Source organism: Rhopalosiphum maidis, chromosome 1, assembly GCF_003676215.2.
Source record: "Rhopalosiphum maidis isolate BTI-1 chromosome 1, ASM367621v3, whole genome shotgun sequence".
In the NCBI taxonomy this organism is placed as follows: domain Eukaryota; kingdom Metazoa; phylum Arthropoda; class Insecta; order Hemiptera; family Aphididae; genus Rhopalosiphum; species Rhopalosiphum maidis.
The window spans coordinates 22,137,725-22,165,164 of record NC_040877.1 but is presented as its reverse complement, the minus strand read 5'-3'; the positions used below and the strand labels follow the sequence as shown (position 1 = coordinate 22,165,164).

The 27,440-nt window shown below is 25.2% G+C and overlaps 1 protein-coding gene across 1 annotated transcript in view; it reads left to right on the top strand.

The window, feature by feature from the left end:
* LOC113547886 (myosin-G heavy chain) overlaps positions 1-27,440 on the top strand; it is a 79,162-nt gene that overhangs the window by 12,038 nt on the left and 39,684 nt on the right. The window contains exons 3-5 of the mRNA XM_026948455.1: positions 14,387-14,573; positions 21,867-22,084; positions 27,275-27,366. Coding sequence (XP_026804256.1) covers positions 14,387-14,573; positions 21,867-22,084; positions 27,275-27,366 — 497 coding nt within the window. The remainder of the gene's footprint in view (positions 1-14,386; positions 14,574-21,866; positions 22,085-27,274; positions 27,367-27,440) is intronic.

Sequence of the window (27,440 nt, the reverse complement as noted above, 5' to 3'; positions counted from 1 at the left end):
AATGGATTATGGGCAATGTGCATTGAACAACATCACTTTAACGCTTCTTAAATAATTATAGTTTATAAAAATACATTAATATAAATATTTATTCTTATTTCTAGAAGACATTATATAGTAGCAATGTTCATCTTTTTTTTTATCCTAGACAAATGTTCAATTAAATTACCAATAGAACAAGTTGTGTTTACATATTAATTTAAACTCATATAGTTGCAGACGTAAACATATCATGTAATGTTCATTATTATTGCTTCCCGAATCTTATAATATAATTATACAGCAAGGTTTATTTATAAATTGTAGACTAAATAATATCGAAATAATTTTTATCATTAGGTCTATATAACAAAAATAAAAATTAATAACAATAGTATAATGATAAAATTTAAAATGCGTATTGCAAATTTCATTGAAACAATTTATTAAGATTTAAAAACATCGTTATCATAGATTTATTTGATTGTAGTTCTTTTACATAAGTGATGTTATGATAAAAAAATGGTTTATGACAATAATGTATGTAGTAATTAAAACCATTTAAGTAAAAAAGAAGACTAAAAGCAATATATTATGACGTGCTTTGTTGCATGGGATCACATTGTACACCACGATATTATAACCAATGTAATATTTACTACAATATTTGAATATCATACAGTATGATACTATGATAGTTGTATTGACTTCGGAAACGCGGGCGAATCCCCAAGTCTCCAAATTAATTAACTTTATATTATTTATCTATGAACATTTATCCATAGCAGTAATGGCATTATATGATAAAAATAATTAATATAAATAATATATTGGTATATTATTTTAGCGAGCGTTTAAAATATTAATAATAATAATCGGTGCTTGAAATATTTTACACAATATAGTATTTTACTCGCATATTATAGTGTGTTCTAACGAATAGAATAGCTTAAAAACGATTTCATAATATATTTATAACCTAATATTAAAATTTTCTTATTTTATGTTTTAATGGTAAATTGCTTTCTAATTAAAAAATGAATGTATTTAAAAATATATTTTTAGAAAATGTATAGCTAAGTAATAAAATTGACGTTATATGTTATTAAAGAGTTGTTTGGTAGATAGAAAAAAATTCTATCTATATTATTTGGATTGTTCCCTGTGATACAATAACAATATATAAGTATCGAGTTCCGACTAAAATATAAATTAATATTAATATTGTTGTGACGGGGTGTAGGGTATGCAATTTTGGTACGTCTGCGTCGTCGGAACTATATAATATACGAGTATTAAGTGTTTTTGAGTTAGTACACAGCTGCCGCGCAGGCAGGCTATATTGTAGTAGACTTGTAGTGTGTTTGGGAAAAACAAGTATTTATCTACCTCCAATATTTTTTTTATATAGCATTATGTAACATCTAATGAGTATTTAGGTAACATAATTGTAAATAAATAATAATTTATAGACAATAATATTACCATAATATTGTAATATAAAGTATTTAACAGATAAATACATATTTTAGGATTTATATATTTATATAATACTATAATATAATATACACATGATTTATATTTTAAACAATTACGGTATTTTAAATTGGTTTCGTGATGAAATATTTTATATTTTAGACAAATAGGTAACAGGTATTCTTGGAAATAAAAATATAAAAAAAACTTAAATATACCTTAAAATTACCTTCATTCACTAAGTAATTTATGTATTTGATTTACACACACACACACACACAAATGCACAAACTGCAAATCTATATCATTATATTACTTATTAGTATATTTAGTGACATGTATTGTAAATTAGCTATTAAAGTTTTTTTTTAGTATTATAGTAACTTGATTAAATATTTAATAAATTATAAGTATTTAATTATAATAATAATATGTATTTATATCATATTATTATATAAACTTATTATATAACTCAACATTTAATAATATTTTCCTGTAAATACTATAAAATTCATAATAATATAATATATGTAAAAGTTTTAAATTTCTACGAATAATATTTTTAAATTATGATAAAATAATTAACATCGTTATTCATATTTAAATAAGTAATTTCAACCAAATTTTAACTTAAAATGCCTATAAAAAATAATTGCCTTTATATATTTATTAGATTTTATGGTTTAAGTATAAACTAATTATAAGGAATCTTGTATTAAATTTTCAAAACTTAGATATAAAGCGAAAAGTTTTTATGAATTTCTAACTACAAAGTAGTAAGTAATTTTTTGCTATTTTGACAAATTTCAATATTTTAATTTCAAATGCATACAAAAAAACCAAATAATTTTATCAACAGTTATCGAATGAAAAAAAAATTTTTTGGAAATTTTATAATATATTATTAAAATGATAACAAATATTTGGTAAAAATGTGTGTATTCGAAATACGACAAAAAAAATAAAATCGTTTTGTCAAAGATTAAAATTTGTTTTTTCCAATTATAAAATTTACTTTTAGAAATTATTTTTGATCTACCCAAAATACCAATTGTAAATTCAATTTGATACCAGAAAACACATCAATTTTTGAAAATCAAAGCATTTTTATTGCCTCAAAAAAATATTTACAAACATACAATAAGAAAAAATACACACCAGTGTAAAATCAATATATTCATCGTTCCGTTCAAAATCTAAAATGTATGTTTTCACTAAAAAATGTTTAATAAATGAAAAAATAATTTAAAATTTTGCAAAAACATATTTGCAAAAACATTATTAGTTTTTGAAATAATGAGTGTCTTACGTTAAGGATCACTCAGTATGCATATTGTATGTGTATATGCGTGTAAATCACGGGACGTTCGGGTCTGGTTTTATGGCTCACGTTCAACGTCCTATCCATGCGAAGCACTCTGTTGGAAAAAAATCGACTGTAGTCGAGGGGACGCCGGCGCCCGTCGTGCTGTCGTCGTTTTCGGGTCGAAAAAAGGGCTCATGATGTATATATAAGTACACTGTACACGATCACGATAACGATATCTAATAACAGTTGGACTTTTTGTGCAGCGTGTATTATACAGTGATACACATTTCATTGTACACAAACGCAATTGCAAGTGGACATTATTTACAGCCATGTTTAATAATATAATTGGAAAATAAAATTTTAAATTAATCGGATCGCAATGGATTGAAATGCAAAATTATGTTATGGTATATGTGTGTCCTTTGAATGAATAATCTTAAATTAAAATTCGTATCATACACCGATGATTTGCTTATAGTGTTAGAGACCTATTGATAGGAATGGAGTTATTTTTTTTTTTTAACACTATATTTTTGTGGGAGAAGTGTTCCAAAAGCAGGTGTTTGAAATATTACCCATTTTATTTATATAGATTTTTTTTAAAGTGCTTTGGAATTTCTCAGTTGTTTGCGAATATATTGCGAACAACATATGAAAAATACAGTATAATTAAAATAAACGTATGTGTGTTATATACAGTAATTCAGAGAATATACATTTGAATCGATTAATTTTCTTTTTGGAAAAAGGGTTGTTTGTTATTTTTTTATTAATTTAACATTTTATACCTTGATAATCTAAAATAAAACTATATTTTAAAAACTACACCTCACTTATTTTTTCCGTAAGTAGTTTGAAGTGGTTAAAGTATTTGTATAACTGATTAACTTTCCATAAAAATTAGTAGGTATGTATTGAACGTTTAATCATTGTCCATTGATTATATAATTTATATAAATATATTTATATTTATTATATCATATTTTTTTAATTAATAATGTATTTATAATCGGTTTTATACTTTATCAATGGCTTAATATTATGTATCATGTATTCAGATAATATTTTTAATATTATATTGAATAATATGTATTTTTTAATTACCTCGATCAATAGATGATAATATTGTATTATTACGTAAAAGAAAACTCACAATATCGACATATTTAAAGAGTGCAATTTATTTTAAAATATTGAAAAAAAAAATAAAATATATATATTAAAGTTTTTTTTTTATGTACAATTGATGTTTAAACCGTTTAAAGTACACTGTACGAGTAAAATTATATCACTTAGAACAATATATTGTAGATATGAATACACAAGATAATTATACTTACATAGATTATGCTACATTGCTGTATCTTGTAATAATGCAAATCTCGATGTTGCTCTTATTCAAAGGGACTTTTTTCAGCTCCTTCAAGTTTTTAATTGTTCTGAAAAGAATTTCTAACGTTATTTTTACTAAAGTGTTGCATTGCATTTTTTGTAATGTACTTGTATGTTGTGTAGTGTAAAAAGATGTATATACATTTCTTGTTTTCATCTGATTTATTATTTATTAAGTAAACAAATGCATTTCCATATCACACACAAACATGCTGCTGCACATATTATATGTATATTAATATAAAAGACAACGTTTACTTGTGTATGCATAAAAGATACACAGCCAATTCTATTACACTTATGGTTCTGAAATTTTGTATGCAGATTATAGGTAATCCCATAGCCTAGGATGTATGCTTCGAAGTCAATTTTTAAAATTTTATATTTTAAAGATGAGTGGTTTACACAAGGATTTGTTGGCTCACGAAAAACAAATACTTTTTGGTTGGTTTAGGGTTGTCGTTGGTTACGATAAATAAAATATTTATTTTAATCGTATATAATTGTAGACTTGTATTTTATGTTTGATCAAAACCACCCAAATCATTGCGTTGAATGTGTGTGTGTGTGTATATAGTTTAGTAGTTTACAATTAATGGCGTTTAAGACGGGGTAAATCCATTTGCATTATTTAATTTGCCTCGGACAACGCTGTACAGGATCAGCACATCTACCTTGTATAGGTATTATGATATATTATATTATATTAGTTGTACAACAATAACATAATTACCTGGTGCCCCGTGTACATGAGTTATTATTGAGATCATCGCGCACACGCCCACGCACAACACCAGTATTACTGCGACGTCATTCCGCTGCAGCAATAATGGGGACCCGCTCGACTTCGGCAAGCGATGGTGGAGAGGCTATAGATAAATGTTTCCCCGACTCTCCCTTTTGAAGCGAAATAATGGCGTCTTTGAACATTTCTCATCGCGCGTGCATTATAGTGTTCTATACGTATAATATTCGTAAGACCATTCCCTGAATTCCGTAGTGCGCTTCCGTTGAGTGTTCACGTCACCGGCGACCGTGGTATATAATATGCGATATATATATATATATATATATATTACGTACCGGTGTTTATATTGCACGCACTTCATTGCATATATATATATCTTTTGCGGTATACGAACGACGAGCGGTCGCGGTAAGTATAAAGTAAGGACAACGACGACGACGAACGCTTTACGACCGCAATGAATATTCATTAATGTGTTTTTACCCGTTACCGCGTCCGCTCTCAACAAGGGAGATTTGACGGAATGTTACAGCCACCGTCGCTTACATATATTATTAAATATTATTTATATACGCTGCCGTGTAATCGATACACATTAAACATCGCCGTGACATTAGACAACGTGGTTTATATTACTGTTATTATTATTAATATTATCATCATTATCATAACTATTATTATTATTATACATACCCTAAAAAACATAGGCTGTCTAGGTATATAATATACATAGGTATATATCTATATATATAAAATACAACTATAAGTATGAGACTTAAGTTTGTATATATAGTGTATAGTGTATAATGTATTATATGCTAGTTGATGCTAGCACGGCGCTGTTCTTGACAAATTAAATAATGCCAGTGGATTTGCTTTGTCTTAAAGTCCGTTAAATATAAACTTATTTTAATGCAATAATTTGAGTAGTTTTGAAAAAATAAAATACACAGTTCTAAAAAATAAAAACAATTAAAAAACCTATTTTATTTTCTGTAACTAACGTAATCCTATATAAACAAAAAAAAAAATGCGTTTTTCGTGAGTCAACAATAATTCCTTGTATGAGCTCCTTTTTAAAATACCAAATTAAAAAAATTGGTTTTGTGGCGCACATTCTTAGATATGAAATTACCTGCGTACCAAATTTTAGAAATATGATTGTGACACATACACATAAACAAACATTGCACTATAGAATATAGATCATCATGTAGCCACTGCCAACTGCATTTGAAGTGCGGTTAAATCAATTTTGAAAATTTTCGTGATTTACTATTGCTGTATTGTTGCTATTATTGCTGCTGTTGTTGAAAGAGAGAAAGAGAGAGAGACGAGGACTTTCCTCTATAGCATCTACTATATGTCTCGTCTCAAAATCGGTTTATTTGGACAATAACGTGTCTTTTTGTAACAGAAATGCTGATAATGTAGACAAACAAAATGTATTTATATGCCACTTATAAAAATATGAACAAAAAAATTTCTCGCAGTCAAAATTGGTATTGTAGTTGTGATATATCGGCTGTGCGTTTTATTAATCATCATATAAGCAGCATCCTATCTACGCACGTATTTTGACCATCATGTTTCCAACTTTACTGCGCATTTAAGTCAGTGGAAATTCATAGGACCGGAAATAGTTTCCCACCGATCGTATCGTGCTCGCTTCTTTTAACCGACTCCCTTTAAGTCGAGATAATTTACGGCGGGTTTCTATGATACGCGTTGTAAGCTTTTCGACCGTATTAATTGTGCTAACCGTAATAATATTATAATTGCATCTCTCTGACCATTTCCCCAGTTTCCTCCTGTGAAGAATATATTTATACGTTATATAGGTATAGAGTGAATCATTCCGTTTTCTCACGATATATACATGTCATACGATAATTTTACAGAAAAACATGATGACCCAACCTGTCGTATAAGTACATATGGCATTAGAGATATAAGTATTATTTAAAATAATATCATGAGGCAAACGAAAAAAATACATAAAAATGTAGCATTGTTTAAAAAACAACATTCGACTCGAGTGGCGTATATTTGTATGAGATCGTTTCGGTCAGCCGGTGTATTAGTATACATGGCCATTAATGCATAATTCCAAGCTACGTAATTTGTGTTTTTATTTAAATATGCTGGTTTATTTTAGTTTTTAATTTGCCTCTTTTTATTTATATTATTGTAAAGTTCACAATTATTTAAACATTAAGTGGTTAAATATATGAAGGTATAATGATTGAATAAAGGAAAAATTATTTGTATTTGATGATAATAATGAGAAGTGAATTATAATTTAAGAGACGTTAAAATATCAGTAAAGGGATAACCTAAATATTATATAGAATACAGTTGACGAGAAAAGAGGATAGCTCTACAAGAGGACAGCGATGAGCAAGTGTTTGTTTATTTTTGAAGCTAACTGTTCTACTTAGTGTGATCGATATTGACTTAATAGTACGTCGAATCTATTCCGTGTCTGTCATCGTGGTCGTCTAGTTTGTGGTAAATTAATATGAAATCGTTTACTATCTAAACTATTTTGTGCTCGTTATTGTGGGCATCTGGTTAAAATTTTGTAAGTCGCGTGTTAACCAAACTAGTTAGGAGCTATTGGTTTTATAGAAATTCTGAACTTAGTGTTAAATATTTACTATATACTTGCAGGAGTGAACCTTACGTAACGTTAAACCCTTTAGGCGTAAACTCTGGACGTGGTTTGATTAATATAATACGTTAAACGCACGGTCTAGTATACTTGGACGTGTTCGTACTTGCATAAATAATTTAGTGTACATTTTGATGCGCGTAAATCAATACCATCACTTAACTATATTAAAATGACCACATTTTCATTAACATAAAATATTCTCTTAAATCAAAGTGTAATTTAGTAATGTTTTTATCAATATGGGTTATCTTTTTAATTTTTTTTTAAAAATATGCAATTACATAACTATTATTAAGAGATATCTGAGATAAAAAGTGCTCATTTATTTATGTCTTATGATAAAAATGGCATTTAAAATGCTGTTTTATATTATAAACACTTACTGTTTCACATTTGGTTCACACAAATATAAATGTGTATATTTTTTTAAATAGATAATTTTGTAACCACGCTACAAATCAATAGTGTTACTGACATGAAATCACTTGCAAATTATTTACAAAGTCAGAGTGTATATTATGGTGTCCTCTTAGAATAAATTCTTACTGTTAAATCAACTACTTGTTATTAGTCATACATTTTTAGCGATAACGTTGATGCCTTTTCAGACCTCTTTGCATCACTATCGACCTATGAGTATCGTAAAAATTATTAGTCAACATACTCGCGAATTTCGGATAAACAATTCATAACCATTCACCCGTTAAAGTTAAAATAATTTTATTTTAAATGCATACAAATTTTTTCGTCAATTTTATTGAGCCATCTAAACTGACAATGAACAATTATTTAATATAATAATATAAGTATTATAAGTATTATCTTTATTATAACAATTGCTTACTTATTGTACCGGGAGAATCATAAATTATATATTATGTACAATAATAACCACTCCCGTTGCAGTAATGCAATACAATGTGGCTTATGACAAATACTTTCATGCGTTTGTGTATTGTATATTTGTATGTTTTGCGAATGGGTTGTCCGTGTTCATATGTGTTGTACAGTTTATTATATAATTTATATACCTAAACATTTTCGGGACGGATAAAAAAGCTATCAACTAAATTAAAATTGTTTAGGTACGCTGTACGTTAAATATTGGTGACAAAACGATGTATGGTTACTGAAAAAATACTAAGTATAGGTTTGTATTATTACCATTACTACCACAATTTCACGATTTTTTTTTAGCTGTGCATATACACGTAAATACGTAAAATAGATCTATCTGCGTTGGTAAACTTGCTTTAGTATTATTTCTCGATAGTTTGCACTCTATGTATATTATGTCAGTGTTAAGGGTTAATAATTAATATCACATCACATGTCCATCTACCCTTTTAATGTTTCACTGTTGCTTTTATAGGAGTTTATTTAATATAATTTCCCGTTATTCCTTTTTCCTATATACCTATGCATTTATCAAATACACGTTAGTACAAACTTTTGGTATTGCGCGTAATGAATTTATTTTTATTGTTAAAAGTTAATCATTAAAATATCAGAAAAGAAACATTATATTTGATGGACTTTTATTCATCGTATGTATTTATACAGAAGAAAGCACTAATGCATTTTGATGTTTAACAGAAAATGATTTTATTCCGTGTGTATTACTTAGGTACTTATATTACTTATTACTAAGGTAATTATTTATTACTAATAAGTAATATACGTACCTACACTATTACACTAAACCTTAATTTTAACTTATATAATTTATAACAAGTTTATATACGTATTACATATTTATATGCTGTATAATTACACCAGGTCTAAGATTGCCTAAAATGAGTTATTCGACACGCAATGCTATAGTTTTAAATATTAATGAACCTAATAGCTATATTCTTCAGGCCTTAGTAATTTTGAGTTCAATTTTAATAATAAATCTTAACTTTGGCATCTGTATTTAAATTTTGATTATTAAGTTTTTCTCATCATAATATTTAATCAGTTTTTGTTTAAAAAAACTAATCATTTTGTGATATTAAATAATTTGTGTATTATACATTTTTATGTGAATTCCATGATATGATAATCAATATGTAGACTTTATAAACCTTAATCGGGCGTCAATAAACATATTATTATTATTATACTATAATGAAACATTGGTTATTAATTATAATAATAAATCAACGGTATTTAAGCGATGTCATCAAATAGCTAGGTTTTGTAAGTAGGTACAGTACTATTTAGCTCGTTCAAATAATAGTGAATATAATACTATCAAAGCATGAATGTATTATAGTATTCAAAATGGAAATTGTTGTCTTTGTGTGTTATTTAGGCCTTTGGAAGAACAATGGTAATTAAATGACAGGATAATAGGTCACTATCGTTAAATTATTTCATCCCTACCAATATTTTTATGGCTGCATACTTTTTGCATAATATACGATTATGTTCAATATGCATAATAATATTTGTGATAATGGAATTATGGGCGTAGGTTTACAATTATGTATGCACACATGCTGTACGTATACTATTTATTTCGTATATCTACACTGTATTTAGTCGGTCAGTATTGTCGTGACCGTTTTAATTATCGTTCTAAATGTGTGTTATATTTTATATTTATTTTAGTGTGTCTATACTCTATATCATATAATTTAACACACAAATTTGTATCATATTCACAAGTAGGTACTGAGTTTATTTTCAGATTATTGAAGACCAACAATAATTTAAGAATTTCTCAATTTCAATAGTAACTTAATAACATATTTAATAATTACCACAACTTAAAAAGTACTTAAAAGCAAAAAATATTTTGAATTGCAGTTTTTAATTCAACCACAATAATACATATTATATTAAACCGCTGTGGTATAGGGTTAAGCTAATATTGATTTTAGTTTTATGAAGAAAAACTCAGTACTTCAAGAGCTGTTTTTTTAGCGGATCTCTTTATCTTTTTCTCCGAGAGTTTTGTGTAGTTTTTTTATGGAATCCAATGTAACCACAACACCTGTAGACTATTTTCGTGAACGAAAATACAAAACCTCGGGATGACGAGTAATAAACGTTTACGTTTCGAAGGTCCGTTTTCTTTTGTTGTACAAATATGAATCATGGTAGTCGCTTGTAGAGACCACCCGACAAGTAAAATAAGCAAAAATATAAAAGAAAATCCCACTTGAGTTATTATGTCCAAGAATTTGTCCTGATATTTTATTTACCTTAAGAAAAAAAATCAGTCAATTATATTTTATTCGATGTACCTATATTTAAAGTATTTTGTTAAATAAAAATATTTATACGTGATGATATAAACTATACGATTGAGAAAAATATGTATATAATTCAAAACTTTTTGCTTTTGGTAAAGTACTTATACATTTTGTAATATTATGGTTCATCGCATACTATTTGGATGAGTATTGTTTGAGCTTAATGTTCCATGACTTAAAATTGTACATTATTGTTCAAAAACAATTTCCTTCGCTGTCTTTTTGATTTCTAAAAATGTATTTGAGGTATCAAACTTATGAATAATATATTATATTTTGAATAAGCATTTTGGTTTGATTATTTAAGTGTTATTTTACATAATTTTGTTTTTATAAATCATATTAAAAAAAAAAAATGGGAAATTAGATTAATTTGTTAAATTTTAAAATTTAACTAATATAAATAATAATATTATGTAGGTGTGCTGTGCATATCATAGTCATTAGTTTATAATTGTTTTAAAAGTAAACTTATCAAGACTTAAACGATGCTAATTTTATTCTAATTTTAAAGTTATAATTTTATTCTAACGTCACCTGTTTTTCATAAAAATTATTTATGAAATCAACCAAAATTCGTTAGAATAAATATATTCATAATCTTAAAGAACGTTATTATTAAAGTATTTATTTTTAGTTTATAAAACTATTTTTCAACTTATTTAGTATTTTATATAATATATTATGCGTATTTATAAACGTTGAATACAAAATCTACATAATAATTTTATGAAATTTGATTATTGAGTCAGAATGTTTAAATTTGTTATTTATCTTTAAGTATAATATATTTATTATCAGTATCTTTTACTTACTAGTTGAAGTTTTAAAAAGCATTTTACATTTACATTTTAATCATTTATAGTTAATATAATATGAGAATAGGTTAAACTTTATTTGTGTAATTACCTTTGTACTCGTAAATTGGAAAATTACATAATATAACATATTATTATAATTGTATTTAATAACTATATAATGTCAACAAATCCTATTTTGAAGATAATATATTTTAATTGAATGACGTTAGTCATTAATGATTGGTGCTTGTCTAGTATAAATGTATTATTCGATATCGTGTAAACGTTTATAAATAGTTTATTATCTACAGCACAAAGTGGTAGAAATAGTTATAATCTATTATACATTATATTATATGAAGATCCGTTTGAATGATAATAATAACATCATGTCTGTGTATCACAATATTTATATGATGTACGTTACAAATCACCTTTAATTAAGTTGTAAATATATAAAACCTGTTAATTTATATTTGGTCACCTCTAATGTTTATGAAAAGTAACTCTCAAGTCAAATCAAAAAAGTTTCATGAATTTTCCCTCGTAAAAGTAATTTTTGAAGTCAACACATTTACAACGTAAGAAAAAATAATAACATTTTACTTTTGAGTATTAATACCTACTGGTTTTAGTTCACATGATTTTATTACTTTATTATTTCATCATCCCTAAACAATGAACGTACATATTTGTGTATACATTTAAGAAACTTACAATTAGAGAAAAAGTTTTTACTGTATTAAACTATTAAATCGTTTAAACACATACTCAAAATGATTTTAAGTTGTTGTTGCAAGTTAAATATAATTTATGAAACTCACATAGTCTGTTATCTGAAAGCTCGTAAATTTGAGTGCCAGGACACGCAGCTAATACACGAGTCCTCTTTAATTTAATAGATGCATAGTGCGTACATTTCTACTAGATCTGAAAAAGAAAAAAACATTAATATGTACCTATGTTCCTACGTATATTGACAATATTATATCCGATAAACTTGTAAAATATGTTCTGTCATGTAAATCATAGAGTTTTATTCACACTGATAATAATTATTTACTCAGAGATACATTATGTATGTAGGTCGCTATGACTCATGACTTGTGAGTCGTAGTGTAGTTTATATTCATGTTATAAATATATTATTATTATAATATTATTTACAATTTACACATACGCCGAAAAAAATGTTTTTATATTTTAAACATTGAAGATAAATTTTACTTAGGTACCTAGGTTTTTTTTTGTCAAATTGCAAAAATTCGTTGATGAATAAAAAAATATAATTTAAAAATATGCAAATATTGATAAAGGAAAATTAAGCAAATATACTTTAATTGGTTGTTATTCTTATGGACTGTCCGATTTACCCTGATTTCATTAAAGCGTAAATATGTTGTAGAACAATATTTACGAACAAATAATAGTTCTAATCTAAAATCCGATTATTATTAATATGGATTATTTCTACTAAAATTGTTTACCATAATATAGTCAAAATTAAATTAATTTCAGGATCTATACATTATTTTAACATAGTTAAAATTACGTGTTTCAAAAATTTATACCAACTAAAATGACAATATGGGCGATAGTCAGTTTTAGAATTTTCAGTTTAGGCAATAGGATAAGGGTACCAGTAATACTATGTAATAGAGAGTCCTATTTATCATAACTAGATAGTGCAAGCTAGGAATTGCTTATTGTATAAATATATTAAACAAAAATAGTAAGAAGCATAGCATATTATTTATATGCACCTTATTCGCAGAGCTATTATACAATTTATAATAACTATACTTGGAGGAATTAGCTTTTGTTTTTGTTTAAACATTCGTATATTATTATTTAGCTTAAACTGTGGACTACATATCTACCATTCTTATCATATTATGCTGCGTTTGTTGTTTACTGAGCGGCAAGAAACATTTCTTTAAACACAAAACAATACTAAAAATAGTACAATTATTCTAAAATTAATAAGTGTAGTAATAAACGAAATCTTGAAAAAAGTTTACAAAAATATTTTCTTCTTATTATTTATTTATATTTTTTAACATCATTTTATAAGATAATTTAATTGTTGAACAAATTTTGATGATAAAATGGATTTAATGAACGTTTTAAGAGAATTATTTATCTCGTTATAGGTACGACTTAAATGCATAGATACCAGAATAATTAGACGGCAGAACCCTTACGTCAAAACATATTGAATCACTTAACGCTACTGAAAAAAAATTTAAAAAGAAAATTAATTATCTTCTTTAAAATATTTAATTTGTTTAATTTTTACGATTAATACAAAATAACAATTCTTTTAAACTTTTAATATTATATACAGCACTAAGCCACTAAAAATACCTTACACTAGTGAATGTTAAATACGTAAAATTCATTTTTTTTCTTAAAAATATACTTTTAAAATAATCCTTTGAGATAGTCTAACTATTTCTTATTTAGCTTTGACAGTAAGACGAAATACAATTTAAACACACATTTAAGTTATTTATGAACATCATACGTCAGCACATTTTTTCCTCTTTATTTTATAGCTAACTAACGTACATGGATTTTGCTGAGTACATTAGATAATGGAATAAAAAAAATATCGGTGTAGTACCAGAAATAAATATTACTATATTATAGAAGATCAATGTGGTTGTTACATTGATCATTGGTGTATCTATTTATTTCAATCTTGAATTATGATGACATAATTGTAATATAGTGATAAATAATTATTTATTTCAGTTCCGGATCACGTAAGGCCTCGTGTTTGCAGTCTTCCAGAAAAACCATATAATCCTCGATCTGGGGACGAGTTGTATCGACTTCGTACTTTTAGTATAACTAATAAAGGAGGTGTGGTAAATTGTGGAGATAGTATTATAAACAGAAGATCCAGAAGCAATACCAGCGTCAATTCAACAACTAGCAAGTGAATATTATATCTATATTTATCTATATATATATTTTAAATTATGATTTGGTAGTAATAATAATCTAATAGTTATTAATTATTAAGATAATTGTCTTTATTGGTGGGGTAAAACTATAATGATTAATTATAATACTTTAGGGATTCAATTATTATGATATATATTTTAAAATAGTATCGGAGGAAAATTAAAAAAAAATACCGTAGATATTATCAAATCCCATTTTTTTTTTTTTTAATATAAATTAAATATTATATTATAATTTCAAGAATCAAAACTTAAAATCATTTATGAAAAAATGCTAATAACTTTAGATGCTCCGGAAATGCTTTATTATCGATAGATTTAAGTAGGAAAACTCGTGGTTGAATAGGGAAGCGAGGCTCAACGAGGTCACAGAATTTTTTTCATACGCAACGTTGCATATCGTTTGGTATCGTCGGAAATAATAATGGTTTGTTTCCATGTAAGATGTAACCATTGACAATCCTATTACAATAAAAACCCATATATTTTTTTCATTGATAGACTATTTGTTTTTTCGGATCCAGTTTTTAATACCGGGTTTTATTTTTTACTGCAGGTAAAAAGAATTTAATATTATATAATTAATAAATAAGTATTATTATAAATATATCATAGAACGTATATAATTGTTAAATTATTATTCTTGTTTAATATTTGTGTTTTTATAATAGAAACATTTTTTTGTTATAAATATTCTATATTATATAGATTAAACAAACACAATTGGAAATTTGATACTACTTAATGTGATTTTATAATTAGTATTATAATTTTGTGTGCCTCTAACGTTATTGCTTTTATTGTGGTTTTCGGCAGTATTCAAAATTTATTATAATGATACTGAATGATAATCCTATACATTACTTCTCATGACTCATGGTTCAGAAAACGAAATGTTTCTACCTATATGTCAGTTAAGATATTGATCATAAATTTATGAAACGTACAAGTCATAGGGTGAATTAATTATTTTATTTTGATATGGTTCTATAATATAATGTAGAATCTTATTAAAAGGGTTAGTGCTGTATTTAAATTGAGATACTTATAACTTTTTTAAAGTGAATGGTTTGGTAAAGAATCTTTTTTAGCTATACTGTTAATACTATTTATGACTAGTATGTTATGCGGGGGATTCTGGAAATGTCAAGAATAATAAATAAGGAATTTCTTATAATTATTATATAACATACCATATTATTATCGTAGGTATACAATTTTTAATAACGTACCTACTAATTTTTATAATAATTTTTAATATATTTTTTGTTTTTATATTAGTGGAATATTTTTATCCTCAAAGAATAATAATCTCAATACATAAGACTTTTTATCTCAAAATATTACTTTTATTTGAGTTAGATACATTGAACATTCATACTACGTATTTAAAGGAATAATGGAATTCAAAATACATAATTCTTGAATTAGAAAATTTTATTAGCCGAATTTGAATTCATATTGAATTTTTCAATTTTCAGGCTTGGTGATATTAAACAATAAAAAAAATCTTATAATTTATAACATTTATTGACTGTGAATCATTTATTTTATGGCAATTTAATAATAAAATATTATTCATATAGCTATTTTATACGAAGAGAGCAACTATCAGTGTGAAAACCCTATAGAGAACTTTTTATGGTCAAGCCGTTTCGTAAAAATAATTTTGTTTCTCAAATACATTGATATATACAACTCGATCTAGATAAACTATTGCATTTTTATTCTTGTAAGTTGTAAGTTAAAATACTAAATGACCTTAGTTGTTTAAGCTGTATCATGAATAATAATAACAATAAAAAATATTATTAATACACTTACCTATTCTAAACCAATACATAAGTTAAAATATATATTATATTTTTTGATACTTTAAAAAATATTTTTGTTTATAATATCAAAATATAAACACAAATAAAAATAATACAACAATAAAAATATAATTTTGAACATGTTACGAGAAAAAAATAATGATGCAATTAAAATAAACGACGAACGATTATTTTAAAATTACATAATTGATAAAAGTATATTATTAATATACTGATAACATTTAGTAATTATACAATTGTACATAATATAGGTAATATTATTATTATTAACAATAACTTATTATTTGTTTACTGTTTAACTTCATAACTTATTATCAATTATTTTAATTAAACAGTTTTTTACGAATTATTCAATTTTTTACCCACACGAGTACTTATATACTTATCATTGGTAAATGTTATTCTATTTATATAATATTTTAACTTATGTTTTTTTTTTAATTAAAATGTTTTTTTTTTTTATAATTCTATGTCGAATTATTTAAAACTTATGTGAATATTGCATCAGTCGAGTATTGCTTTATTAATTTGCGTGTTAATGTTGAAGAAATGTCTTCATTATGTTACTGAAATTCTTTCTAATAGATTGAACAACGCAATTTGTTTTATTAGATGAAATGGAAACGTGCAACATTAAGCTCTTTCTAAAACTCCTTTTTCTTGTATTCTACTTTTTTTTTTGCAGTTTTGCTTTGGACGATAAACATCGGACATTTTTCCCTTAAACCAATTCTGGCAGTTAAAGCGATCGCATCAATTTACTGCCAGCTCTCCTACCACTAAATTATTACGTCTTAGGTTTGATTGATAGTTGGAGCAAGCGAGTGTATTCGTAATTAGTATTAATATGTATGCATATGACTGAATATATTTAATTAAAAGTTAAAATCCTGTGTCAAATCCGACATAATAAACTTGCCGGTTTACAGGAACTGTAGCGCAACATCACAGTTTTTATTCGTGTAATTAAAATTATACACCACCGTTAAGCATAGTTGCGTATGAACTGTAGTAATTAAATATTTTCACAAGATATAAACATATTATATTACGTATTTATATATTTTTTTATACCCTATTATATATTTCATAATGTCGGCACATTATTAATATGTTGTATATTGTATTTTGGTTGCACCAAAACAATTTCTGAAATATTTAGATACATATGCCTAGTATAAACGAATAATAATATACGGTCAACCATTATTAATATATTACCAAGACCAGAACCTGAAATTATTTTCATTGGCTTTTATAACAACTTTCGTTACTGGATTTCGATTATTATGATTTCATACGATTTTGCGGTTAACTATTTTTAACTATTTTATTTTTTTTTTAACGGTGTTATAGTTAAAAAAAACTATTTTATGGTCATATTTTCAAATTTAAGAGAAACTAAGAATATTTAACGATAAATAGCTGAAAAGCAAATAAAATGTGGACAAAATGATTGGCTCGCAAGTGAACTAGCATAAGATCAAATACTTAATAATATATTGAAGAAAGCATGTATTTACAAAATTCTCAGGAAGTTGGGGACTTTACCTTTGAAAGAGTATCAAATTGTAAATACCTTGGAGTTTTTATTAATCAACAAACAAACAAACAAACAAATAGCTTCGAAGAGATTAACGGCATAAAATAAGGGCTATTTTTCACTAGTGCCATTATTTATGTTAAAGTAGCTATCCAAAATAATGAAAATAAGACTATATAAAGTACTCACTAGTATTGTATACATGTGGAACGTAGGCATCCAACAATGTTGGTTAAAAATAAATTAAAAACATTTAAAAGAAAAAAATCCTACGTAACATAATATATATAATGTTATCAATGAATATACATCAAATTATTATTGACGAATAATTGCAGAGCTAAGGACCTTTTATTAGCTATTCATATAATAGAAATTATCAAAATATGAAGGATAAGGCGGATAAGCTATGTCAAATACATTGTTTGGAAAATGGAGGTCCACCAATGTGTCAAGCTAGACAAAAAAATTTCGAAAGGACAACCAAGAAACGGTGGGGTGCTGAGTCAGAGAAGACCTTAATATTCTAGAAATAAGAGATAGAGAACAGTGAACAAACTACAAAAAAAGGATGCATGAAGAGATATAGTGGAAGTAACTTTGATTTAAAATAAGTAAAAACAAAAAATTTGCAAATAAACTGATATACTTGTAATATGTTAATTATTATATTAGAACATCAATGATAGAATTTATTACAATAAGTAAATAAAATAATTTGTATTAGTTCAAAAAAATAAATAAAAAATAACTCCAAAAGCTTAAATAAGTTAAAATTGTTTTAAAATATAATTATTAAAAAAAATATAAACTGTAAAATTGTATAATAAAAATGCTTTAAATAAATCATATTAAAAGTATATTATAGAAGCCAATCATTTTTTGTTAAATACCTCATAATATAGTATCAAAAAATATTAAAAATAATAAAACTAATTTAAAATTAATAATAATTGACAATTAATAAATTAATAATATTGTTTAATAGGTGACTTAGGTACATATGTATTAACAAATACGACAATTAATTGATAGTTTGGGTATTTTAAAATAAAATTTATACTATGTAGTTTAAAAACATATAGGTGATTCACCCGCATCGCACTCAAATATTAAATGTAACGATTGCCGTGAGCCTGCGATACACAGACACCTACTGATTTTTAATTCTTTGTACAATATAAAATCTAGATAGATGCTTCCTGAATCACTCGCTTCATTACACAAATAGAACCTCAACTATATTTCCGCCTCCAACAAATTCATCATCGTCGTAAATTTACTCAACAATATATAAATTTCCTCAATGTATTATATAGTATTTAAATTTGAACTAGTTTTTTTAACTATAGTTCGTTAATTGTTACATTTAGATGTTTATACATATTATGTAATTAAACCTTAAGGATACCACCCAAATGGTCAATATAGCTGCAAATATTTTAAATAAAAAATAAAAAAAATCTAAATGTAATCAAGTCTCTAATTTTATGATTTTCGAAAATAAGGTTGATTATTAATATGTTAACTGACAAAGAGACTTCTTATAAGTAAAAATTATTTATTCTGGTAAATATTTTTCTAAAACAGTAATTTAAACACGGTATTAACCGAAACTAATAAAATATAAAACGAGCATTAGTATAATACTAGATTTAATGATACATAAAAAAAACAATACAAAGTCAAACTTTGTAGTTAATTTTATAATTTCATAAAACAAATTTATCTCATACCTAGAATAAACTAAAAGCACCACGGAAAAACTTGAAGATTCAAGAAGTCTTGATAGGTAAATATAAGAAAGTTTTAGAACAATTAGTAACTAAGCTCTATTCAGATGTATTCAGACCTATTATAGAGCCTACCTACAATTGAAAAGGATATTTATTTTTATTATTATTGTATTTAATTTAATAGTAATAATATTAGTTATATTTTTATATACTTATAACAGTTATCGCTCATAGTTAATTATATATATTATATACTCATACATACAAAATAATATTCGTTATACGCATATAATAATATATTTATTATATTTTTACTTTAATTAATATCTAATTGAATACATTATTATTGTAATAGTAATTTAAATCATATTGCTTAGGTCTAAATATGACATAATAACTTATTATATAATACTATACATTTTTCAAATGTGTTTCAGGTTGTTTTTAAAAAAAATTAGTATAGAATTTTAATTGTATTATAGAGATTGAATGAAAAGTTGATAACAATATGTATCTACTATAATATTTGTATATATACAGTCTTATAAAAAAAAAGGCTTACTGATGTTTGATATATTCCAGTTTTGATTAAAAATAGTATACTATTGAGTAATTATCCATATTCAAACTTCTATAATTCCACATTAGTACATGTTATTTTAAATTAATTGTTAAATTTTAAAAAATACTATCAAATTCAGTTTGAAAAGTAAACGTTATTGACAATAAAATAATGTATTTAAAATTTTAATTTTTTAATACTACATAGTACATATTATATTTGAGTTATGAAAATTATATCATTGATTTCTTAGTAGAAATTATAATTCATATTACCTACAATATTCATAGTGGTGTTTTTAATACTATACCAAAGATGGGGCCAAATAGTGTTACCTAGTTGAATATTTTAAAATTTATTTATCAGAAATAATTTTAAACTTTTAAGTTTTGTTTATTGTTACAATGATAATATAAATACTCATTATAATACGTAAAAGAAAATGATTAATTTATTTTAGATAATCTGTTTTCTAAAATTCAATCTATCTTAAAGATTTATTTTGTTGATTTGTTCACTTAAATGTTTTTGCTATTTTTTGACTGATTTTAATAGCCACCATATCATAATATTTTAAAAGGTAATACTTTTGTAATGTAAATTTATCGAAGAGCTACTCGAATCAAAAATGAAAATATTTTACATTTCTATATATTATATTTACACGTAAATGAATAAATTTGTTTTTATTGTTAGTTGTATCGTTTATTTAATACACATAACGTATTAAATAATTGATTATTTTTTAATTTAATTAATAAGTTTAAATTATTTTACGTATATACCAGTGGAACGCATATAATTAAATAAATTATTATTTTATAAAATGTAATATCATTACCCACTGGAAACTATAATTACACATAAACAATTTCCTATTTGTCATATTATGATATATTATTGACTGTTGACACTTAATAGATTAATATATGTGTGTATAATGTGGTATTCACAAAGGTCATAAAGCAATATAAGATCGAAATTAATTTTTATCAATAACTCTTAAGTCTTGGTGATGCGTCAAAACGGCTTATTACCTACTTTTAGCATATTTAATGACAACAGTCAACAATTATAGTGTTTTTGTAAAATGCATAAAAATGCAAATTGTTATGTCGGTCAACAATGTGCATAGAAGTAATTTAATTACTGTATTGACATAATCTTAATTAACGGAAGATATAACCAGCACAGAGAAAAAACGTAATATGCGGGTATCAACATACATCAATCAATTTCGTTCAACCGCACCGTCGTAATCGCAACACGCGGCGTGTGTATATATGTATTTTATATAATGTTATATGGTGTATAGATGTAACATTCCCATGGGGTGTCTCTCGTATTTCGGCGGGAGATAAAGGATTATTGTGATAACTGATAATACGCTATACGCATAAAATAAGTAACCGAGACGCCTACAATTTCTTTTTGATATATTATTAGGATTATATTTTATGAAACTCGTATAATATCTTATAGGTGTATCCGAAATTTTCGCATGCACGATTGACAACGATAATGACTTGCTCGTCATTAAAAATTTGTTCATTTTCATTTTTTAACCAAATTATGATTTTATTTTTTAGACATAGTCCCAGTAATCTAAGCGGAATATCACCTTTTGACGGTTCGTGTTGTGGTGGAAATAGCAGCTATAACGATCTAAGTTCTGGAGAGTCTAGTGTTGCCGAGGAGATACCCAAGTACAGAGTGGTACTTCTTGGCGAGTCTGGCGTTGGGAAAACGGCGTTAGTTTCGCAGTTCATGACATCTGAATACATGAACACGTACGACGCATCCTTAGGTAAGAGCATTGGGGTTTTTATGATACATTTACCTAAAGACAATTTCTTACGACCGAACAAAAATAATTCAAATGTTTGCCCAAAGTTATGATTGGTTTTCGGTCTATATTTAGGGCGTCACCCATTACTATACAAAAGTCATCCATTTGACAATCTATATTTTATATCGTACATTTCTGAGCTTTTGTGTATATGTTTAAGATCGTTAAATATTATTTTTCGTTATAATAAGCAAAATTGAACTGTAATAAAAATATATACTTTTAAATTCAATAAACATAATAATAGAAGGTCAAAATATGGTATTAAAATGAAATATTATTACTGCTGTAAGTCAGTTTGTTTCGCGTGATGATTTTCAAAATAGTATTAAATCCATAATATACCACAGTGAATTCTAAATACTTAATTTATTTTTGACATGGATTTGTCAATGTATAATTTTAGTATATTTTATTCAAGTAGATATATTTGATGTACTTATTAATACATTAATAGAGTAATTGCTTTTTGGCCGCGTAAAATATATTTAACAGTCGCTGGTATGGTTCATTTTATTTTAAACAAAAACGTTCAATTATGGTAATCATCGCTAATTTGTTTCACCACGTGTCTTTTTTATGAGATTTTTTTCCAAAATATAACTTACATTTTTTAAAAACCTTAAATACTGTTTGATTTTATAGTGTAGAAATGTTTAGTTGCTCTTTAAAATTAGTTTTACTATCGTAAACTAATAGACTAATTTGACTTGTTTATAGACTTATTTTAATAAAGAAAAACAAATGTTAAGTAAAAAAATAAAGTTATTAATAATTTTTGCTTTAAAAAAATACATAAATATATATGACTAACAAACATACAAACAGCATATATGACCATTTGTGATCACTAAATAGTTTATTTATATATATAATATATTTTTAAATTGGACAATTTTTTTTAATAGAAAAAAAAATTAATATTTTTTGCTTCGTAGTTTAAGAAAACCACGATGAAAGAATTAATCTGATTTAATACTACTTCCTGTGGTCCGTGTATTTAAAGATAAATAAATTGAGATTAAATTAGTATACACAGTGTGGGTTGTAATATTTTTCTTGGTAAATCATCATATAGTTAAACAAGAAAACTGAAACCCTGGGGGCATTGACCCATCCTGTATAAGGAAAACAAATTGAAAATTACCAGACACAGCCACACAGGTTTATGAGTTACAATAAAGTTATCAGCGAGTTTAAAATAGGTTATCGTAAACATAATGTTGAAAAATGTATATATATATATATTGTTTGTACATAATAAACATAGGTTTAGAAAATTAAAATAATATGTTCGTAAAATATATGCTTGGTGCCATATTTTTTTTTTATTTCAATGGTGAAATATCAGATAAAATATTATTGAAGCCTACGTGTAATGTAAATAAGAAAAAAAACATGAGGTAAAAACACATGCTGCAACGTTTAATACTATTATAAAAGTAATAATTCAACAAATAAAATATTACAAAAGAATTTGATATTTTTGTTTTCGTAAAAATATAAATATAAGAGTACTTACCTATTTATTTTTATATATGTAGTTGTCTAACTATAATGTGCGTAATGTATAATGTATATGTATGCATTTCACTAGATATTTGTACACTGATCAATTAAAAACTATACTTACAAGTTACAATTAATTAATAAAAGTTATTTAAATTATACAGTTGATTTTTCTAAAAATATTATATCTTACAATTTTATAAGGTTAGCAATAGTTTCATTTTTTGATTAACTGTATTTTTGAGAATCGTTCAGGCTTAAAATTATACATATGATCAAAGGTTAAAAGGTATCATCGTTTTTAGAATAATAATTGAAAAAGCCTATTTACAAATTAATGTTGCCACTAAATAAGGTTAGAAAATGTTAAATCCGGTTATTGACGTATTAATTTATATAGGTACATTATTCATAGTTGTAATATTGAGTGGTGAGTGATTAATTATTTTAATCCCGCATTAAGTTAAAATCTCATATAGTGTGAAATCTAATTTGCTGTGTTTTGTTTTTTTGCTAGTCTTAAAATTAAATATCATAAAAGTTACTTTTAAAAAGTACTCAAGTATCAATACTTAAAGAAAAGTATATAATATATTATTATAATTCATTTTTAACCTGTAGAGATGCACTTGAGAATAAATTGTATACAAATGTTTATGAATGTAATGTTATTAAAGTATTAAGAAAACAGTTTATAATTAAAAAAAACTAGAGTTATTATTTTGCAATTACTTTTCATATTTGGTCTGTGCATTATGACAATAAATAATGCTTGTTATATTATTTATGAGTTAAAATACATACTCCTATACTACACTAGATAAGTAACTCTTGGTTCTTGTCAAAAAATAAATCTTGTTTCACTATATTTCCTCGATAGGAAGATCGACACTGATAAAATGACGGATCTTTGGTATTTTGATATGTTATCTACTTAAATAGTTTAGAAGTTTGAACATTTTTCTAAACTAAGAAATAGCAAATAAACTTTAATTATTTTGTATTCGTTTTATTACGAGTTGTCAATCTAGTATAGAATACAAATTTGTGATTTAAAACGATGAGAATGATTCTTTTATTTAATAATAAACACTCGAACTTTATTTATAAGGAAAAATATCAAGCTGAAAATCATAAAAAGCATTAAAAATAAAATAATGGTATATTTATAGTTATAACTATTAATCTATTTGATAAAACCCATAAAAATAATGTTTTTATCTCCACAATTACTGTATTTTTTGGAGTTATATTTATCAAGTTTCTCAAGATTCCAAAAATATGTGGATCATGAATTACATTGTTCAACTACATAACAGTTAGGTAACCAATAGTTTTAATATAGAAGTTATTAAGTACAATGATTTATGAAACATTTTAAATTCAAAAAATCAAAAAACAAAAAAACTAAGATGGTTTTTTTAAGCTGTCGTGGTGAAAAAATTATCAATGATTTAATATACATTTTTACTTGAATTTCGTCATAGGGGATTATAACTTATATTTATGTAAAATTTATGTAACTATAATATTATTTTCTATTAGTTTATTTTACAAATTGATACTGATTTATACAGACTTTAGTATCTTTCTTTTTCTTTACTATAATTAAGAATGTGTAATAAGTCTTTAAAGTTATAAGGCCTTTAAAAACCCTTAATAGATACGTTTTTTATACCTAAATAATAATATGAATGTATAAATTTAAATATCAAAATCAATACAATTTTGTATAAAGTACCTATATTTATTTTAATAATATACTACATTCGAATTGGTTAATTGATAGTTTTTTTTTAGTAGCTCTAACAATTAGGTTGAATATAATATAATCAAATGATAATAAATACATTTTTGAAAATTAAATTATGTCGGTAGTATATTAAGTATAAGACTATAATAATAAACCCAATCCAACCTTTTAGTAATCTCTGGCGTGTAAAATAATTACACGGAATTAATAATTGGGTTCACAAATAACAAGTTGGCAATACAAAATATTTACCTATAACATGCAAGTTTTGCCGTAAGAAGAATATTATAGTGAATTTCAGACTTATGTTTTAATTTAATTTGATTACTCACGTTATGATTGTTATCTAACTTTATTTCAATAAATTACCGTTGGACAAAAACGGGTTCAATTTGAAACGACGTAAGGTACAATATATAATATAAATGTGTTCTTATTTAGTTTTATCTATTGCGACAAGGATAGATAAAATGTTATTAAAGAACGCTAATTTCTGTTGCAACTATAAATTAACTTGTACTTACTATTGAAGTTTAACTTAACTAAAGTCTTACACTGTTTAGAAGTCAATGATTTGCATATATATATATAGTTTATTGATCCAATACCCCATCACTATACGTAATATCAGACAGCAAAAAGCCGCTTTTGTGTTTAATAGTAATAGTATTATTAGTACAGTACCTAATCATATTATGACGTCTATTATTTGTTGAGTTAATTCATCATAATTAATTTCACATTACATTCTTTTATAATAATAACTTACTATTAACAATAAAAATAAAATGAAAACCACATAATCATTTTTGACAATAGCGTAATTATCAAAATTGAATTCGAATCCTAAAAAATGAATAAATTTAAATTTTATGTCAATTAACTAACAAAACATTACCCAATGATTGGAATAATTTTTTTACCAATAAATCGTTACTTAAAAATCTCAATATTATAATTTATATGTACAATAAAAAAAAAAAAAATTAAAAAACTGTAGTACCGACCGCATGATTTAATAATTACATTTTTATTTATTATTTAGATAATATAATATAAACTAAAAACAACTGTAATTGAATCTAATTGCACAATAGAATATCTATAATTTTTCAATTGACTTTGTAGAGTCAACGTCATGTAATATTTTTAATAGTGAACACTTATTATTTCAAAAAGTATTGGTAACTTTATAAGAATTACATTTTTTCCTTGTTATTAATAATTATACATAACTATTTGTTAAATTTAATTAAATATGTCGACTTCTAAAAAATTGATAATCACACCAAATTATTTTCAAATACTTTATAATTTAAAACTTTAGAATAATATTACGATACTTATTATTTTCCTATTTAAGAAGAATAGTACTACAAGAGCACATTTTATTAGTTACATTATAGGTACATTTCAACGTCACGTAAGCCATTACAATATTGGTCATTGTTATTTGTTAGTAAACTTAACAATAGCAAATGTTCGTTTAAAAGCAAACAAAATCCGTTGTATTATTGCAGATGACATGCTTAATAAAAACACTCGAGCTGATGTCAAGTTACCAATAAAATCGTTCCAATCCACTTTATCCCAACTATTGGTATTTATTTATTTTTTTTTGAATTGTTTTTGAAGTGACGTAAACTCGGAGGTATACGTCCACTATGCACACGTTAGCCTTTGAATGACGGTTTTATATTGTGTATCTACGTTATTTTATGGTATAATGAAGTTCTTTGGAATGGGAAATGGAAACCCCGGTAAATTTTATTTTCTGTCTCGAAATGGATTTAATAAAAGCATCGAATGAATAATGTATTATTACGTAGTAGAAACGCACAATGTACCTATACCTTTTTATGGTAAATTGTCAATTACGTTTGCAGATGACGAGTTTGGTGAAAAAACCGTTTCCATACTATTAGATGGCGAAGAGTCTGAAATGGTGTTCATTGATCACCCTAGCATCGAAATGTCGGTAAGTACATGTAAAATTTGTTTACGCACTAAATGCGATTGTGTACACCTACTGATATCTAAAAAAAACCAGTT